General features: G+C 35.0%; 3 protein-coding genes and 1 non-coding gene across 7 annotated transcripts; 1 reads left to right on the forward strand and 3 right to left on the reverse strand.

Annotated features, from left to right (window-relative positions):
* The first annotated feature begins 10438 nt into the window (after positions 1–10438).
* Positions 10439–11669, forward strand: BNAC09G29810D. 3 transcript variants are annotated; one of them, XM_013858431.3, is made up of 3 exons: positions 10439–10686; positions 11075–11139; positions 11221–11669. In XM_013858431.3, exons 1-3 carry the CDS (start codon positions 10617–10619, stop codon positions 11347–11349), a joined length of 264 nt encoding a protein of 87 aa, XP_013713885.2. In that variant the 5' UTR covers positions 10439–10616; the 3' UTR covers positions 11350–11669. The 3 variants fall into 3 exon arrangements, with proteins under 3 accessions (XP_013713885.2, XP_013713886.2, XP_048598747.1); XM_013858432.3 differs by having other exon boundaries at positions 10468–10686; positions 11081–11139; XM_048742790.1 differs by having other exon boundaries at positions 10471–10686; positions 11087–11139.
* Positions 11670–12460: 791 nt separating this feature from the next.
* TRNAG-CCC lies at positions 12461–12531 on the reverse strand. Its single transcript has one exon. It is a non-coding gene; the product is annotated as a tRNA-Gly (tRNA).
* Positions 12532–12643: 112 nt separating this feature from the next.
* LOC106371291 (thylakoid lumenal 17.4 kDa protein, chloroplastic) lies at positions 12644–14136 on the reverse strand. Its single transcript, XM_013811343.3, has 4 exons — positions 13884–14136; positions 13640–13779; positions 13159–13405; positions 12644–13085 (listed from the first exon to the last, which is right to left on the reverse strand). Exons 1-4 carry the CDS (start codon positions 13996–13998, stop codon positions 12862–12864), a joined length of 726 nt encoding a protein of 241 aa, XP_013666797.1. The 5' UTR covers positions 13999–14136; the 3' UTR covers positions 12644–12861.
* A 701-nt stretch (positions 14137–14837) lies between these two features.
* LOC106371290 (WD repeat-containing protein 44-like) lies at positions 14838–18576 on the reverse strand. Of its 2 annotated transcripts, none has more exons than XM_013811340.3 (5): positions 18247–18576; positions 16796–17879; positions 16611–16701; positions 16232–16521; positions 14838–16151 (listed from the first exon to the last, which is right to left on the reverse strand). In XM_013811340.3, exons 2-5 carry the CDS (start codon positions 17759–17761, stop codon positions 15570–15572), a joined length of 1929 nt encoding a protein of 642 aa, XP_013666794.2. In that variant the 5' UTR covers positions 17762–17879; positions 18247–18576; the 3' UTR covers positions 14838–15569. The 2 variants fall into 2 exon arrangements, with proteins under 2 accessions (XP_013666794.2, XP_013666795.2); XM_013811341.3 differs by having other exon boundaries at positions 16796–17888; positions 18247–18575.
* Between the last annotated feature and the right edge of the window lie 1516 nt (positions 18577–20092).

Raw genomic sequence — 20092 nt, forward strand, 5'->3', positions numbered from 1 at the left:
ATATTATTAGTTTCCGTTAAAGTTTTTGACAGTAACATGGAATTGTATCAAAAACATATTTGTTGATTTTGATTCAGTCCACAACTTGTGTATCGTAATAGAGAAGTTATGTATGGACAAAATCTTTTTTCTTTTGGTGAGAGTTTTGATAGCAGTCTGTGTCTACGTTTTGTGGTATAACTTTAGTAACATGAGTCCATATCCACGTAATCCTGCAGTTTTGCGGAATCAAAACAGAGAGTTTGTCCACGTTGTCTACTATAAACATATTAACATCGTCTGTCCACACATTAGTCATCATCATCCACACATCACTCGTCCACGTATATTCCGTCCACAAATCACCCATCCACGCATCATCCGTCCACACATCACCTTAGTATCTACAATTGTCATTTTCATTAAGGGCAAAATTGTCCAAAGTCTACCACTGGCCCACAACAAAGTGTATCACATGTAAGAAGTGTCTTTAAGTGTAAGAGAAAGTCAAAAAGTGTCTCTTAGTATAATCAACTCTTATAATTATAGGTAGAATCTTCTAGCGAGTTTGTATCGGCACTTCTACGTAGTCCTAAACATTTTCTGACATGGTTCGAACTTTTTACTTGATATTTCTATAAATAATAACTAATGTCAAAGTCTGTTGCTAACTTTGATTTCGTTGTCATAACACTCATCTATCTTTCAATCAAATGGACGACACACTATCTTCCATTCAAAAAACTAAAAATATAAAACTAAAAACAATAGAAAATAGTTAACATCCACGAGATGAATAGGAGAGCCATTCCGAGGATAAAAATGGAGTTGAGAAATAATCGGTGGTAATTAGAAGTGTACCATTTCTATTGTCAAAACTGTCCAGAAACCCCAAAATATTTTTACGCAAAAAACCAACACCAACACATTTATAATGTGGCCCGCGACGATTTTCTTCATACTCAATTAATGTATGCCCTGTTTGAAAAGGCTGCTGACTAGGCGGCCGCCTGGGCGCGACTCAGAGCTTGTTCGCGACGAGGAGATGCAATTCGGTGACTAAAATCGAAAACTAATTAATCGGCCCAATTCCCTACTAATCAATTTAACACTACAAGAAAACAGCGGTATTCTGACGGACGTTCCGACGGAAAATGAATTCCTCGGAATATACCGAGGCATTTCCGAGGCAATTCCGAGGAAACACAAAATTTTGCTTCCTCGGTATTCCGTCGGAATATTCCGTTTGGCCAGAGGTTCAGGATTCCGTTTCGCCCCACAGCTCATACCATACATCTCCCTCTCCATTACTCGCTCCTGCTGCTCCCGCTCCCGCTGCTGCACCCGCTCCTAGTCCCGCTGCTGCACCCGGTCCTCCGGGAGTGATGAGGGTTGCGGAGTTGGTTCGACAGCCCGGTCGTGACCATCTTCCCTATCTCACTGAGTATCCACATGGACATGGTCAAACATGGTAATTTAAACTTTTATTTTTTAAACTATTTTTTATTTAAACTATTTTTTTATTAATAATTTATTTTTTTTATTAGGTTCAACCGATCCGGGAACGGGATCAGCGCATGGATCAACCGTATGATGTACTCGGCCCTCGACAACGGACATCCGACTTTCACTCACTTCCCTGTCGAGAAGCAGCATCTGTGGTTTCGTCAGTTTGCGGTAAGTATTCTAATTTTTAAATTATATTTTTTATATTATTAAAACTATTTTTTGTAATTATTAAACTATTTTTTATATTTATTAGACATTTTAAATATTATTAAAACTTATTTTTGTAATTATTAAACTAATTTATATATTTATTAGACATTTTAAATATTATTAAAACTTATTTTTGTAATTATCAAACTATTTTTTTAATTATTAAACTATTTTTTATTTATTAAAACGACGATTTTTGTAATTATTAAACTATTATATTTTTGTGCTTAAAAACTATTTTTAAACTATTTCAGCAAGAATTCAACTGGAATTCCGATGATACGCTCTCTATCTATCACCATTTTGTCCATAAAGTTATGGACAACTATGGGAAGCAGATGTACGAGTGGAAGAAGAAGTGGGAAGTAAACAAAGTAGTTTTTAATTTATTAACAATTTTTTAATTTATTAAACTATTTTTAAAATTATTAAACTTTTTTTTTTAAATTAAAAGGTCCCAAAGTCGATGAACGACACGGTCTGGAAGGAGTTGTGTGCGCATTGGGATAAAGAAGAGACGAAAGAAACTTCTTCCACCAACTCCAACAACCGCAGGAGCGACCGTAAAGGAAAGGGCATCTACAAGCATAACTTGGGTGCTCAATCTATTGCCACTCTGGCGGATCGCATGGTAAGCTCAACCGCTTTTTCTTCAATTATTTAAGTTTCAGAATTTTATTTTTTTTGCATTTTCAAATTTCTAATGTTTGTCTAATTTATTTTTTTTCAAGGCGGAAGAAAATGAAGGCCACCCAGTTGATGATCTCGCCCTTATGAAAAGGGCGTATACCAACAAGAAGACCGGCCAGATTGATGATGGTCTTGTGAGGGACGTGGTCGACCTGGTCCAAACTCAGGTGTATGACGAAGTGTCTCAGCTTCAAACCGATGATGACGATTCGACAGCCTCGACCAACTTGTCTCGGGTTCGAAACAACGAAATCGTTGAATCGGTAAGTTTTTTTTTTTTAAAGTTCAATTTAATTATTTCTTGATTTTTATTTTATCATCAATTTAAATTATCTAAACTTGGTTATTTATATTTCAGTCGGTTCCAAAGAAAAAGGGACGTTTGGTCGGTTTGGGTCATCGCTCCCGGTCGGCTGCTCCTTCTTCTGCACCACATGCGTATGTTGATCCAGAAGTTCTTACGGCTCAGCTGAAGGACAAGGATGATCGGATATCTGCGTTGGAGACCCAGATGGCAGCTCAACAGGCGGGCTATGAGACCCAGAAGAGGCTGAACGAGCAGATGATGGAGATGATGAAGAGGATGTACCCGAACGAGACGTTCCCGAACATTCAAGACCCGTAGTTTTTTTTTTTTTCCAAAAACTCTGAATGTTTTATTTAAATTTGAATATTATCTACTATGTTTTATTTTATGTTTTATTCAATTTTAATTTTAAATTTTAAAAATTTTAATTTTTAAAAATAAAATTAATTTTTAAAAAAAATAAATTTTTAAAAAAAATAAATTTTTTCAAAATTCCGAGGGAATGGAGTTCCTCGGAAGATTCCGAAGAAATTTCTCCCCTTGGCAAATTCCGACGAACTTTAAGTTCCTCGGAATTTTCCGAGGGAAAAAGTTCCTCGGAATTTTCCGAGAAACTCCACTCCCTCGGAATTTTCCGAGGGAAGAAAGTTCCTCGGAAAATTCCGAGGAACATTTGTTCCTCGGTATTTTCCGATAAACATTCCGAGGAATATTTCGTCGAAACTTCCGAGGATTGGACCATCGGAATTCCCTCGGTATTTTCCGAGGAACCTTCCGACGAACTTCGTGTCCTCGGAGTTTCCTCGGAATTTTGTTTCCTCGGAATTCCGTCGGAATTTTCCGACGGAATTCCGAGGAAGTATGAAATTCCGAGGAGATGTTTCCGAGGACTTGTTTCGTCGGTATGTCCTCGGAATAGCGTTATTCCGACGACATACCGACGATTTTTTCCCTCAGTATCCCGATGTTTTCTTGTAGTGTAATTACCGATTAATCGGCCTAATTAGATATAGAAAAGATCTGTTGATAAAAAAAAAAGATATGAAAAAGATCCAACTTTCTAAATATAATGATAGTTCTTGGGCCTTACAAGAAGCCCGAACGTTTTACCTCTTCCTTAGCATGTATGACTATAGATAGAGCAAGATTTTCACCTTTTCTTTCTTCTCTAACCGATGTGGGATTTTAAATGCGAAAATAAATTGTGCACTGACACAAGGAGACAGTGAATTCCTTGTACCTTTACCCATATACTAACACATATACACATGCAGATAATAAAAGTACAAAAACTAGGTTCCACGTACTTCCCGATTAATCCTCGATTTTTTCCTAACTCACTAGGCGTGAACAGGTTGCCCGACTAACGCCTAGCGTAATTCCAAACATGGAATGGAATGTATGTTTACGAAGGCAATTTTTTTATGTGTTTATTTAAAGGTCATTTTGTGTCGATGTAGTATACTGAATTGTTAGGTTAACCTGCCCAGAGTGATTATGGGAAGTAAATGTTCACGATATACTCCACGATTGCTGCAACTTCTCTGGTCCCTACAACAAAAGCAGTACTGCTGAGAGAAGTTAGCGATTATACATTTTATAACCGTTGCGAAAATTTTAGATACATTAGACATTAGTGAAAATGTTTGACGAAAGGCAGCTTGTCTAAAGTATCACTAAACCATGATAATATATATTTAATGTGTCCCGGTTCAACGTTGAAATGTATTACATGTCTTTGCAGTGTCTCTTGTGGAAACGTTAAGCGTATGTTTATGCGTTTTTACGGCACTTCAAAGTTTTAGGTGGGTAAATTGTTGTTTAGATCATAAAAATGGTGTAATTAAGAGTAGAACTGTAGATATTATGGTCAAACCAAATACATAGCATTATTGAGACAAAATCTTAAATTTAAAATAAGATTTCGAGGATAGTGGTCTCTCACTATAATGGGTCACTCAAAAAGATGCACTTCTCTGATACATTTGTAGGCCACTCGCTATGTCTGTCCCAATCTAAGTTGACTTCTTACAAAGTTGTGAACGTCGAAAATGGAAGGATTAGTTCCACTATTTCTCTTTACTTATACCTAATTATTTATTGTTTGGTACCACGGCTTTTGAAATATGCCCTGCACATTTTTTGAATTCATAATTAATTTCCTAAATACACTTTAAAATTTTTCTACCTAGCAATTGCCTACCATGTGTTTGTCGGATTTTAGTTTATACGCATAGATTTCATATATAATCATTGTAAATTTTACATAAGCTGCTACAATTGGGTAATTAATTTAAATTTTCGCATATAGATATTTGATATGCACTACTGCTATGATAATCCATGTACATATTCAGCTGTAATTGAACAGCCAATTTTTAGTCATTGATTGTTAAAGAGCCTTTTAATCAATTATTGAATTGATTTTAGCAAAAAAAAAAAATCAATTATTGAATTGTTAGTGTGTTCAGTTTTGAGTATATATTGTACCCTTGGTATGAAAATTTCAATGTCGTTATGAATCATTAACAGCATGAAACAAAACCATAATTACGTACGAGTTTGGTATGATCCCATCTTACTTTTTGATAATGGACCCAATTATCTTAGACGAAAATGCAATTTTCAATTAAATTGTGCGTCGATAAGTAAACTTGACTTACGAGCACACGTGGTACTCCATAGAACCTATAATACATTACAGTTGTATGTAAAAAACGTGGTGAAGCAAATGGGGTTTAGAGTTAAATAAACTAAAGGTAAATATCGTGAAACCAAAAATGAAGTTTTTTTTTTCTTTGAAAATATTGGCACTCACTAAAAAAATATATTTGTCTACAATAAAGCAGTAGTTACATATACGAAGTAACTGGTTTGATTAGTGACAAGTTGACAACCAATTACAAAAGATTAAAGTATGAAAAAAGAGAAATAAAACTGATATCGTAGAAATTAAAGCGGGATAGATCATTTAAATTTTTTGACATATAAAATAAATAGGAATATATTGACTATTTAAAGTTTTATAGAAGCTAATGATAAAATTTTCGATTGGTTTTGCTTATAAAAACGTATGTTTATATCCAAACTTATGTTACTCTTCTTTTGGATAATATATAATTTTAGCAATTTGGAAAACATATTTTGTTTACAAGTTCTTAGATATACACAAAGGTTTTTAATGATATTTCATATGAAAAAGAGTTTGTTTGGTGCTATTATATAAAACAAAATTACATTAAAAAGACATGTGAATATTTTCATTCGATTTTCTCAACAAAAAAATACATTTGCTTTCAACATTAGAAGATAAATAAAGCATGCCGAGAGAAGTCTACGGCAATCAAAACGGACATGAGTAAAACGTATGATAGAGTGGAATAGAATTTTATTCATGTTTTTTACAAAAAATACGTTTTGATTCTCATTGGATTAAATTAATGATGGAATGTATTTCATCGGTTCAGTATTAGGTCTTACTCATAATTCTATATAGGGGTTTACGTCAAGGGGATCCGTTATCACCTTATTTATTCATTATGTGATGTACGGAGGCTTTAATAGCAAACATCAAAAAGGCGAAGAGAGGGAAACAATTAACCGGAATGAAGGTAGCCAGAACTTGTCCATCGATTTCTCATTTCTCTTTGAAGATGATAGTCTCATCTTTTGCAAGACACAAAAAGAAGAGTACTGTCACACCATTCTCAGGATTTTGAGAGAGTATGAGGCTGTATCAGGTCAACAAATAAATTTTTAAAAAACTTCTATCCAATTTGGACATAAAATTGAGGAATCCAGCCGTCAGGAGTTGAGGGATATCTTAGGAATTTTGAATTTAAGAGGAATGAGATCTTATTTAGGACTGCCAGAGAATCTCGGAGGATCCAAGATACAAGTTTTTGGATTTATTCAGGAGCGTACGAATAGTATGGTCAATAGTTGAACTTTTAAGTTCTTTACCAAAGGAGGAAAGGAAGTAATCATTAAATCAGTGATCACAGCCTTACCAAATCATGTGATGTCCTGTTATCGTCTACCAAAGGCTACCGCAAAAAAAACTGACGAGTGCGGTAGCACAATTCTAGTGGAGTCCAGGTGGAAGTCCAAAGGTATGCACTGGAAATCATGGGACAAATTATGTCTAGATAAGGATGAAGGAGGTTTGGGTTTTAAGGACCTAACTGATTTCAATACGATGATGCTTGGTAAGCAGCTATGGTGTCTAACTGGAAAACCAAATACCTTATTTTCTCGAGTTTTTAAAGGACGGTACTACATGAATGCTTCACCACTGGAACCGATTAAATCATATTCTCCGTCGTATGGATGGCGGAGTATTATTTCTACTAGATCTCTTGTTAGCAAAGGACTAATTAAAAGGGTGGGATCATGATCATCTATCTCTGTATGGAATGATCTCTGGCTCCCAACCACTCGCCCATGACCAGCAAATAAAAATCAGCATAACAGTTACCCAGATCTTACAGTTGACTCTCTCATTGACTCAGCTTCGCGAACTTAGAATCTACAAGCAATTCGGGCTTTAGTGGATCCCCATGATGGAAAGATAATGTAAAGTATACCACTGAGCAAGAATTATATGATGGATAGGAGTGGATGACATTTCACACAGAATGAAAAATACACGGTCAAATCAGGTTACCAAGTATAAAGGGTTTACTCAGACATGGAAAAACTAACATTAGTGTTTGGACCCACTGTTGATTTATTGAAAGCATTCTGCTGGAAAGTACGGTGCCCACCAAAGATTAAGTATTTTTATGGCAGCTGGTGTAAAAATGTATATCAGTTAAGGAAAATTTGCATGTGAGAGGACTACAAAGGGATGTATGTTGTGCTAGATGTGAAGCTTCGGAAGAATCAATAAATCATGTTTTTGAATGTCCTCCAGCGCGTCAGGTTTGGGCACTTTCACATATACCATCAAATCCAGTTATTTTCCCCCATATGGATCATCTATTTTGGAGAGTTCAACTAAAAATGGACAATCATCAATTTGCATGGATTTTATGGTACATTTGGAAAAGAAGGAATAACAAGATTTTTAGCAATCTAGATATTTATTCGAGGGAAACACTCAAATTTACGGAAACCGAGTCAACACTATGGGCTGAAGCACAAGTGTTGATCACTCAGCGGGAGGCACAACATGTAGAGATCTTAAATTTACCGTCAATTCCAGGGCGGTGGTGTTTTACAGATGGTTCTTGGAAAGATAATGAGTTTTTCTGAGGACAAGGTTGGTATAGTACTCTAGAAGGTTTTGATGGTTTGATGGGGGAAAGGAATGTCCGGACGAGCCTCTCCCCTCTTCATTCGGAGGTGGAGGCGCTACCTTGGGCAATGGAGTCGATGAGGAACTTGCATCAGTTTCGAGTTACGTTTGCAACAGATTGTTCTCAATTGGTGAAGATGGTTTCGGAACTAGAAGAATGGTCAGCTTTTGCAAGTTATTTGGAAGACGTCAAGACCCTGCAAAAAAGTTTTCTCAACTCAGAGATTATTCATGTACCACGAACACACGATTTGAAGGCGCATATTCTAGCACGAAGTGCTAGGAATCAATCGTCTTTCGTCGTTCACATGGATGCGGAGTTACCGATATGGTTTACAAAGTCTGCATGAGTCTATGTTTTTAAGCTGATGACAAAAAAGAGAAGAAGATAAAAATAACATTTGTAGTGAAAGAAAGTAGTGCTAGACCTAAAAATTATACCCGTAATAGACTAAGGACATCTCCAACCCTATTCCATTTTCTAGTTCAAACATCATTTTGGAATAAATTATATTTTGACCCTACTCTATTTTCAACTCCAAAATTGAGTAATGGCTAAGGTTACACCATAAATGGAGTTGAACTTTTTTTAATTTATAGAATAGTCTTTTAAATTTTAAATATTTTTATCATACCTTTTCCTCATTTTTATTTAATACTTAAATATTTAAAATTAATACAATAACATGAAAAATATGATTTTCATAAGAGAATATTTGAATATTTGATGGTTTTACATAAATGTGCATAAACTAATAAAAAATACCACAACTAAACATAAAAATATAAAATAATGATTTAATAATTGTGTAAATCATTTATGGAACCCTCCAAAATCGGTGAAGTACTGTCCAAATGATAAAAATAAGGGTTTTTAAATTTTTTGGTTGATTTAGGAAAGTCAAAGAAAAAGAACTCATTATAAAAAGCATTAGTTGATCATTTGTGGAAAAATATTATAATGTTCATTATTGAACCAAAAATGCTATTATATATTTACGATTATTGTATCTTTTAATACTAAGTTTTAATTTAAATAAATTATATTTTTATGGAATTTTTATAAACATAAAATAGTTGGGGTTAATTGGTAACTTTTTAATTAGAAAGTATTACTAACAATTATTAATTAAATAAAAGTGAAATTACTTTAGAATATTTTTTTGGAATAAAAAATGTAGTAATATATTGAAGTAAAATTCAATTCTATTTCGGTGCTGCACTACTTTACAATATAAAATAGAGAAATAGGTTGGAGATATGTTCTATGCTTAACCAAAAGAAGAAGAAGCTGGTCCTAATATATATATATAAATAGTCAAGAGGAACTTCCTCTTCCAGTTAATGACTTAGGTCACCTCTCTTGCATCAATCAAACCATTTTTCATTATGAATCCGAACCACTTAAAAAAAACCTTACCGGATGGCTTAGGCACAAATAAAAATTACATACTATTCGATGGCTCACACTTCACTTAGTTTCATGTACATTTACAACTACAAATAGTATATATAACTTTTTCTGTCTAAATAAATCTTTGTTGCAAGGTCATATGCATTATGTTTCAACAGTCATTGATCTAGTAGTTGGCCAAATTATTAATGTTTCTACGACAGGTTTGAAAATATAAACGTTACATCCTTAAGAACCTTAACTATAATAATGTTTTTTCAGATTATTCTGGATTTTTTTTGAAGTTTTAATGTGCGTTAAGTCATCCGCCATTTATCAAATTATTACACGAGATATATATTTGATTTCGAGTGGGTAGCTTCATTGGTTTTAGATGATACACATATCGTAAGTTTTTTAAATGTTAATAAATTCTAATAAACATGTTGTAGACATAAAACAAACATATTTAAAATAAAAAATTGCCATCTTGTTTTTAATAATACCTTGCTTAGGTGTTTATATGAGACCGTATAGTTCACATAATCATAAGATATAACTAAAAATAAAATCTATAATTTTGAGCCATGTCTTGCAAAACAAAGTGTGGTTACTGGGTTTTTCTTTTTGGAACACAAGTGTGGTTATTTGTTAAATATTTTTTGTTGTCCACAAGCATAACAGAGGTAAGCAGCGTAAATGTCCTTTTGGGAGACGTGACACAATCAACAGCTGAGTTGACTTTCTTTAGATTTTTTTTCTAGGGTTTGTGGGTTCATTGCATTATCCCAAAATCATCTGATTTTGATCTCATCACTCTTTTATTTTTCTTGCTACTATCATCACCATTTTGTTGATAGTCTCGCCACTGTTTTCAACCTTCTTTATTGTTTTGTAATAAACAATGTCGATACTTACGTGATATTCTTATTCTTTGAAAAGTTATGTTGATAGGGGCTGTTCATGTTTTCATTATCATAAATAGGATAGTCATGGTTATCATCATCACCTTTACGACCAAATTCTATATGGACCAAAACAGTTTCCACCACATAAACTTGACCGTTTATAAATTGGAAACCAGCCTTCTCCCATCTTCTCATATCAAAACCCATTTCTCCTCTAATTATTTACCTTCTCCCCTAAACGAACAGAGAGCAATATTAACTATCATATATAGAAGAAAAAAACTATCATATTGTATAGAATACTAATCAAAACCATATAATATGGCGCCTTTCAGGATCACGCCCCTACCTCTCATCTTCCTCGTACTCATTGTTTGTTCTTCATCACTAGGTAAATATACTCCTATATCACATTATTTTCGGTTTTTACACGTTAGTTTTTACTTTGTATGAATGGATATATATATATATATATAGTAATCGACCTCTCAGCCCAATCCATCTAAGTCCGAGATTAGCTTTTGATATCATATTTTCGTACATTCCTCTCTTCTAACGCTAATCAAATTTTACCTTGATACCATTCATTACTATTGTATTGGTGGAACCACGTTATAGTAACTATTTCCAATATTTTTCCAAAAAGTAAAATGTATCAGTAACCTTTTTTTGTTCAAAATGTATCACTAACTTTGCGTAAGTTACAATAAATCAATTTCTTCTAACTATTTGATCACTTAAAAGAATGTATAAACCGCTGATACAATGTTTGCTTTTAGCTACAGTGGAAGGCTCTATCCAGCTGGGAGGCCCAAAGATGCATGAGAGTTTCATGCGTTACAAGGTAGTGTATTTTATATGCGAAAATATTTAATAAGAACTTTGCTTTATATATTAATAATAACATGGTTTTTTAATTATGAAGAATGGGGAGACGGAAGTGAACAAGATCATGAGCCACAGGAAGTTGATGTTCCACTCGACTGCAGACTACGACGACGCAGGACCAAACCCTAAGCACGATCCAAGAAGGAAGCCCGGAGGCAGGCCTTGAATCATTCAAGTCACGATTCTCTCTCTCTCTCTCTCTCTCTCTCTCTCTCTATATATATATATATATATAAAAACACATGCATGAACGGGTATTTATATATGAATGTATGTAATCCTTCTATTCTGACATTTTGTTTGAGGATGAGATCAGTGTACAATACCCTTCAGAAACGCGTTCGTGAAAGGAGATTAGTATACTAAATTACTAATTAATTATATCATCTTGTTCTATTGACATGCATGTATGTATGTAGTAGCCCGTAATTCTCTGTGTACTTCGTTATATCGGATATTAAATAAAGAGCGTTATAGCTGTTTTTATTTAAAATACTAACTCGGGGATCTTATCTGTTTTTAGGAAGATTAAAGTTGAACATTTAGTTATGATAAGTAAGACCACCTCCGTTGGAGGTTCTTTAATTAGAATCTTACTATTAAAAAAAAATAAAAAAAAATTGGAGAAAGAGTGAAAAAAGGTTCTAAAACAAGTGTTTTTAGAATTACTTCTAAACTTTAACCTTCTACATACTTTTTAATTAGCATTTTAGAATTAAAAAAATACAAAATTTATTTATTTAATTAAAGTATTATTTTTTTATTTTTTTAGAATTCCACCCAATTTTTAATGGTTGGAGGTGCTCTAAAACCCGTAGACCAAAGAGATTACTGAATTTTAATGTTTTACGAAATTGGTCGATGCTAATTGAGTGCCCGACAAACTTTTTAGGGCCTAGATCGGTTAATAAATTGTTTAATGCATTACTCCATTCGGATGAATTGATTAGTAAGATTTCTTACCAATAATATTTATTTAATTGAACATTTTGCCAACTTATAGACAGTATCGAACCTAACTTAATTAATCAACATTAGAAAATACTTATTTGTACTGTATTAAATCCAAAACTTCGAATCTAATATCTATACTAATTTACATAGTTACACCTCAAATAAAAACTTTTAATAGCGTAGTTAATTAGTTCTAACTAAAATCTATATGTAGACACACGAAAAAGAAGAAAGATTGTAAGCCCAGGTCATAAAAATACAAAATAATTACTCAAACACTTATAATGCAGAAAAGATTAAAAAAAAAGAAAAAAAATTAAAGATGCGCATCCAGGGAATCGAACCCTGGTCAGTACCGTGGGAGGGTACTATGATACCACTACACCAGATGCGCTTCTGTGAAATAGCATACTATTGCATACATATATATATATATATCTTATACAAATCACACATGTATAGAAACAGAACTAAACATAGCCAAGTTCTTTTGATATCCTGCGATATGCGATAACATATTGTTCGTTAATTAACGAATAACAAAGAAAAACCCTTTTGTCTGATAACAAACTTTACAGGAATTGATAATACAAACCTCATAACTCTCTTCTGAGTCCTCCTATATTCCTTCAACACTTAACGTACTTATTTGTTCATACATTGTTTTGTGTCAACTCTCAAATTCTTACACATACCAAAACCCTTTAGTCTCTTCATCTCTTCTTTATCTGCAACCCAAGACGAGTCTTCCTTCTTCGTTAATAGTCTCGTTCCTACAAATCTTCTGAAGGTCAATGTAACCAATGATGGTGTCCTCAAAGACCACATCCTCCAGGTTTGCCTCGTCGAATGTCGAACCTGACAACACCGTGTTCTTGAACACAGCTCCTTTTAGATCCGACTTCCCGAAGTTCACCCGGTCGATGACAGCATTCGAGAAATTCACCCCTGCAACATCAAAACCTACTTTATACCATTTCGATTCCTATATATATATAAAGATTGTTGTTGGGTTACTTACCCTTGAAGCTTGCTCCAACGGCGTAAGCTTTTGACATAACGACTTCAGTCATGTCAGCACCATCAAACTTGGCGCCGGACATCAAGGCTGCAGAGAGAGTCTTGCCTTTGAGGTTGGACTGATCGTTTGTGTAGTCGCAGAACCTGAGATCGAGTGGCTTGTCATACACCCCGTTTGCTTGACCTATCGTGTTCCCGACAAAAGCTTGTTCACACCGAGCTGGATCTGTTGAAAGCGGAGGAAGTCTCTGAAACAAACAAACAAAAAGAACATCTATTGATCAGAAACATCCCGTATCGGAAATATAAGAATTAATCTACTACTATATAAAGGGATAGTGTCAATCCACTAATCACCAATTAGTTTTAAGTTGGAAGCCCATAATAAACCCGAATCTAACAACATCATTCAGTTCTTGAAATGTTGAAACAGTTCTTAAGCAATTGGTAAGAGGAGAGAGAAAGCATAATGTCGCAGGGACCTGGTTAGCAGCAATGACGGGAGAAGCTAATGTAAGAGTGAAAGCGGAAAGAGCGGCGCAAGCGAGACATCCAAGCTCCTTAACAGGAGGAAACAAACTCTTCTTGATTCCTTGAACATCATCGTCTCCGTTTTCTCTAGCTGAATGCAACCCACACAAATAAAACATCATTATTTTTTTTAAACTACTACTCTATGAGTATCAGAGCTAACATTCTTAAAAGAAAAAAAAATATGGGAATTACCGGAGCAATGAACAAGAGTTACGAAAGATCTCTGCTCCGTGGAACGGCGGAATCTACTGGAGAGATTGGGGGTAGAGAGATGGTTCCTGGAGAACTGGACAGGAAGCGAAGCCATGATGATATGAGTGTTTTGAGATTTTCTTCTGCCATTGGACAACGTACAACCGTTGAGTTATCTATCTGAAATTCGTTTTGGATCATGTCTATGACGTGGCATCACAGCTCAGATCATACACTTATCAACCTTTTACGCGTCCACCCCTTTTTATCGGGCCGATGAAACTATGATCCAGTTTAATATAAATAAGCCCAATCAAAAAAATTGAACTCTTCTTTCACCACATTTTAACCACTATACTAAAACACTAAGTCACATATTAATTTTATATTACTTTATTATTGAATAAATAAATTCATATTGTTATCGTTTCTATATTTTTATAGTCTCAAAAGTTATATCAGATATAAAATTGAATATCTCAGAGTAAAAAATGTATTAAATCGTATGCTATATAATAGTTTTATTTATATTTGATTTTGCTTAAATTTTATATTTTGTTGACATAAAGAAGTTATATAGTTAAACCTCATCATATACCGCTGTACTTAAAAAAATTACGGTAAATATCCAATGAGATAACTAGCACTTATGGTATTTTTAGTGGTATAGGATTCACACGACTGTAAATTGCGTTTATTAAGTTTGTGTTGTAGTCACTGTCGATTAAAATGGAGTAAAAAAACGGTTCTCTTAGATACCTTCGACGGACTCCCCGATTTTGCTCCGGTGGACGGTCATTGGACGATAGTCAATTTGTTTCAAGGGCATCCTGATCATCGGAAAAAAAAATATCCAACGAGATATATAACCATTGAAAAGCACTAACTAATTAATTTAGTCATGTTTCTCTATTTATACAACTATTAAATTCTTGGTTTAGAAGATACAAAAGGTTGAGATCAGTAAAAAAATGTTTTTCTTTTTTGTACTAACAGATCATATTTACACAAAATTACAAATACAAATTTTCGGAGCCTCTCTCTGAGATAGAGGGAGCTAACAATCAACTGATTTTTCCTCTAATCAGACATAAATCCAAATATTTAAATCTACTAAATAAGCTGACAAATTCGCCTACACGTTAGAATCAAATTATACAAACAAAACCTTTCACTACCGTTAAAACCTTCTTTATTTTTTCTTTTTCTTTTACTCATATGAAAGATCTTCCATGGAGGATCTTTTCTGTGGAAGTAACATCAACGTCTTTCTGCTTCAACCACTCCTTTCCATGATCTCTTGCCTCTTCTTCTTTGGACCCCACACTCGTCTGTCAATATTTGTCAGAAAAATCCGTACACTTATTAAGACCCATTTTCCAACCGCCACTTACTGCCAAAGAAAGAAACATCTGTTCCTTATCATCCCCTCCGTCTACATCAAATCTCTCACTGACCCTTCTTGATAGATTTCTCTACATCATCTTGACTAGTGAAAAATAGCATTTTGAGTCTCCTTTTGACTATTGAACAATAGCACAAATCTGAGGATAGATCTGGTTTGTGCTTTCGGACCCCACCATAGACCTGCCAGAACCATGTGCTTGTGCCTAGCAAGAAAGGAACAATGGCATCTGCTTTTGTTTTTCCAAACTTAGGAAAAAAAAACCAAACCAGTATTCTTCTTCAAGTTACAGTCACAGGCAAGCCGTAGTTCTGAAACGTTCTGATCCTTCCGTCCCAACCACCTGTTACAATGACCATACCCCATGCTAGAGAGCTAGTTGATCTCTGGTATGATGACTTAAGAAACTTGTAATGAGATGCAGTCATTGAAGAGAGAGGATTGTTAGCAGGTAAGTTTTCCTCTGGCCATGTTGCGCTTCCTTTGGGAACTGATCCAGGGACGTATCCTTCGTTGAGAGATAAGCAAGGGGGTGAAGCAAACGGGAGAGTTGCGTTGTGATCTGAGAATCCACTCCAGGTAGCTGCAACGGATGCATTGGTGGAGAAACGTTCAAAAGATTTAATCTTCTTGGTTTGGGAAGAAGAAGATGAATCTAATTCCTCCACATTGCTCCATATATATACATTGGAGTCCTCACAAGCTGAAACAATGTGCTTTCCATCAGACGTGAGAGACGCTGACGTGAGGCTTCTCGTCTTGCAAACGCCTTTGTATTTTGTGACGACATCGTTGCCTTGGAGGATTCTGACTTTGGAATCCGCAGAAACAACCAGGACTTTGCTCTGGTCTTGTGGTAAGAACTGTAAGAAAAGACAAATGTCAAGAGAAGTAAACAAAAGACCAAGACCAGAGTGAAACAAAGAGAGATGATTATTATTACCTGAAAACCAGTAATCCGTTTATTTGAAGACTTCTTCTTGTGATGCAAATGTATCTGAGAGTCCAGCTCCAAGTAGTCTCCAGACATGCTAAAGAATCTGCAGCTTCCGGTTAGAGAACCAATGATTCCTCCCTGTCCATCCGGACGGTAACACACTGCGGATATAATGTCTTTAAGATCTGCCCAATCAACAACGTTGCATCCAGAAATGTTCCAGATCCGAACTTTTCCATCAATTGAACCACTCATGAAGCAGTTCTCATTTACAGGGTTGAACTGAACAGAAGTTACTGCCAAAAACAAAGAAGAAGATAATGTCAGCTCAATGTAGTAGCAACTGAGATAACTAGAGAACCAAAAAGAAGAAGAAGAAGCATACCATAACCATTGTGAGGGAAAACTCCACGGCAAACATGGCTACCGAGTTTCCATAACCGGACAGTTTTATCCATTGACGCCGAGAGAAGAGACTGCACCAATAACATATGCATCAGTTTCTCTCACTTCTATTAAAGCAATGGTTGTAAGCTAATAAGGAAATGAAGAAGATTTTTGAAAGCTTACATTATCCTTTGACCAAGAGATGTCCAAGACTTCACCAGCGTGGCCACGGAACTCATGTAACGGTTTCTCCACTAACCGGAAAACTTTAGGAGGAAAGACAATGCAGGCTGAATCAGATGTTTTCTTGAAACTTTCTGTCGTCTTGTTTGGTTTCTTATCCTCATCCAACAAGACAGGTTTCAACTGAGCAAGATCGTTTACCTCGAAGTACATACAAGAAGGGTTTATCTCGTTAAGGCAATCCTTTCGAAGCAGTCTAGATCTCTTGTCCTCAATGACTTTCCACACACGCACAACCCCATCTTCACCAGCGCTCGCAAGATACTTCCCATCGCGGCTGAACTTCATCGCCAAGATGGAACCGTTGTGTGCTTTAATGTCTTGACTCTGGTAAAGAGCTGAGAGCTCCTTGGCTTGTTTCTTACAATGCTTGACCTTAACTCTTGAAAGCACATCACCATAGCCAGTGGAAGAAGCTCTGGTTCCACCACCAGATTCTACCTTTGTATCCGCGGAACATCCCATAGAGAGCAGCCTTGTTAACCATCCCTTCTTGCTCTGCTTCTCTGTTTCCTTCACCTGACAACATCTGGAATCAGAACTTGCTGCCGTTGAAGAGCTTTCCCTTCTCGTCACATCACATCCACCGACATTTTTATCAACTCTCATCAGAGACAACTCCTCTGAAACTACTTCAACCACGCTTGAAGCAGAACCAGAGGAAGATACCTGGCTAGAGAAACTGCTGAACCCTTGCTCAGCTTCAATACAAATCTCTTGAGACTCGACATCCATATTCTTCAGATCTCCTTCGACTCCCATCCACTCCAAGAACCTCCGCCGCCGCTCCACAACGCTTCCAGGCGAATCATTCCAAACATGGAAACCAAAAGCACTTGGATCCATCATCTCTTCCTCGTTGGCGTCAAAGAAGTGCAAATCTTCCTCTTGAGACAAGTAATCCATTATTCTTCCTCCACAGAGTTTTCTTCAAACAATGAAACCCATCTCAAAGAACAATGCTTTTTTTATCTCTCAAAAGTGGAATTCCCCCAACTGCCAGTTTTGCTTCCAACCAAGCAACCTACAATAGCTTTTATATATAAACTTTAGAAATAAAATAAAATATAAATAAATAAATAAAGAAGTTTACAAAATAAGCAATCACAGAGTTCGAGAAAAATGAGTTTGCAAAGATGAGTTAAAATAAACATCAATCTCAATCCAAAACCCATTGAATCTAGTCTAACTCTCTCTCTCTCTCTGAGGCATTTCCACGAACATCTTGTGTGGTCTGATCAATGTTGTAAAGCAACCAAAGAAAACAAAAGAAAAGGAGGTTTTCTCAGCACACAGAGAAGAAGCTGAATTAGCATTACAAAAAGTGAAAAGATCTCATTTTTAGATCCTAAGAAATTGCGTCAGGCACGAGCATCACTGAAATTGCTTACGTGGGTTTGTTCGTTAATCACTTGGTTTCTTCAAAACACATCCCTAAGAACAAGTCTTACACACACAGACAGACCCATTCAAAAGACCATGTGAAGTGAAGTCTCTCTTTTACGACCAACCCAGAGAGAATTAAAAAGAAAATAAAAAATAGTACAAGAGATGAGTTTTTATTTTAATTAAAATAAAGGAAATGATCAAAGGTTTTTTTTTATAAAAAAGAATTGAAAGCTGTGAAGAAAGAGACAATAAGGAAGGAAGAAGAAGAAGATGGATTGTCCGAAGAATGGCACTAGAGTTTTCGAAAGAGGCACACGATTCTTTCCTCTGTCCGTTTGCTTTGCCTTATTTAACCTCTCTGTCTTTATTGTAATTATTTTCTTAATTATTCGGTAATTAATTCTATATTAACCCACACGAGCATGTTCTTTTTTGGGAGCATGTTTTTTGACATTTATTGTATATATTTTTTAAAGATCTTCTTATGTTGCCCTATAGTACTTGTTGTGGTGAGGAGGATGAACTATTTTGATGTAAATTAGAATTGAATCCTTTTTATTGTGTGCAAATTAGAATGAATCCTTTAGATGTGAAGTTCAATTGTTTTTTTTTTTACCTTCTACAGTTACAAGTTACTATGACCATGTTCGGTTTGCATGTTGTTAGGACTAACGACCATGCCTGCAAGACTGCAATCAAATTATGTTTAAATTCTTTTCAATAATATGAATTGGTGATCAGCGATTAGTTCCACAAAATACTAAATTGTGATTTGTGCTCACAGTTGTAGATTATAAGTGGTACTCTCGCAGAACCAGATAAAGTAACAGGACCTATACCGCAACACATCTTCAGAGATGCAATTTCCCTAGTATTATTGGGTTGGTTGGTTAATCCATCTACTTTAGTTTCAAACTTTCAATAAAGAACAATTTTAATTACATTTTTTGTTTGATGTTTTACACTGCTACTTCGAATATATGTTCTTCACACTTTTTTTTTCTTCACTCTTTTTTCTTTTTCAAATACCGCTATCATACTTTAATTTTTGTTTATATTGAGAAATTTTTAAAAGTTATTTTAATGTTAAGATACGTAAGACTAATTCATAATCATATAAACAACGGATTTTTTAATGAGATAATGATGATGATATGTATTGTTCTTTAATTATATTCGTATTCATCTGCATTTGATTTATTATCATTTCTTTACATGGTTACCACCGGCAAATTCTATCGAGGTTGGGGGAATACGTATCATAAAAATAGATTCTTAATTACATCCATCAATCTCGTCTTCTCATTGTTTACTTTCAATCAATAATTATATTCGTTATGCGTAAATTTCTCATTAGTTTTTGTATTTTTAAACAATATTTGTGGTACATGCTTTGTTGGAGCCCACATAGCTGCATGATGACTACGCGGCATGTTCCGAGTTCGCTTTGCCTTTGATCAGATTCGAACTATTATCTGTCACATTAACAACTTAATTTCCAGTTGTTTGATACCTTAATTATTCGTTGTATAATGAATTAGAGCTCTTTTATGTTTGTTTTTATTTAGCTCTTACTACTCTGTGATTGTTTGACAGCACAACTGGAATATTTGTTACTCTTCATAATCATAGAAAGCTAAACTCAAATATGGTATACTTTTTCTGGTTTCACGTTCTTTTAATAATATCAGGTACTAGGATAAGATCCGCGCCTTGCACGGAATTAAGTTATTTTTATTATATTTTGGAGAATAAAACAATAGTTTAGCTTCATTTGGATTAGGGGTGTTCAATCCGGATATCAGGTTAGTTTCGGTTCGGTTTTTTTCGGTATTTCGGTTAGTAAAA

Source organism: Brassica napus, chromosome A10 (assembly GCF_020379485.1).
Source record: "Brassica napus cultivar Da-Ae chromosome A10, Da-Ae, whole genome shotgun sequence".
NCBI classification, from domain to species: Eukaryota; Viridiplantae; Streptophyta; class Magnoliopsida; order Brassicales; family Brassicaceae; genus Brassica; species Brassica napus.

Coding starts and splice junctions, on each gene's coding strand:
- BNAC09G29810D (XM_013858431.3), top strand. CDS start 10,617: ATGGCGCCTTTCAGGATCACGCCCCTACCTCTCATCTTCCTCGTACTC. Junction 10,687..11,074: donor TGTTTGTTCTTCATCACTAG/GTAAATATACTC, acceptor GTTTGCTTTTAG/CTACAGTGGAAGGCTCTATC. Junction 11,140..11,220: donor AGAGTTTCATGCGTTACAAG/GTAGTGTATTTT, acceptor TTAATTATGAAG/AATGGGGAGACGGAAGTGAA.
- LOC106371291 (XM_013811343.3), bottom strand. CDS start 13,998: ATGGCTTCGCTTCCTGTCCAGTTCTCCAGGAACCATCTCTCTACCCCC. Junction 13,780..13,883: donor AACTCTTGTTCATTGCTCCG/GTAATTCCCATA, acceptor GGTTGCATTCAG/CTAGAGAAAACGGAGACGAT. Junction 13,406..13,639: donor CCGTCATTGCTGCTAACCAG/GTCCCTGCGACA, acceptor TGTTTGTTTCAG/AGACTTCCTCCGCTTTCAAC.
- LOC106371290 (XM_013811340.3), bottom strand. CDS start 17,761: ATGGATTACTTGTCTCAAGAGGAAGATTTGCACTTCTTTGACGCCAAC. Junction 16,702..16,795: donor TCTCTTGGTCAAAGGATAAT/GTAAGCTTTCAA, acceptor TTATTGGTGCAG/TCTCTTCTCTCGGCGTCAAT. Junction 16,522..16,610: donor TTTCCCTCACAATGGTTATG/GTATGCTTCTTC, acceptor TGTTTTTGGCAG/TAACTTCTGTTCAGTTCAAC.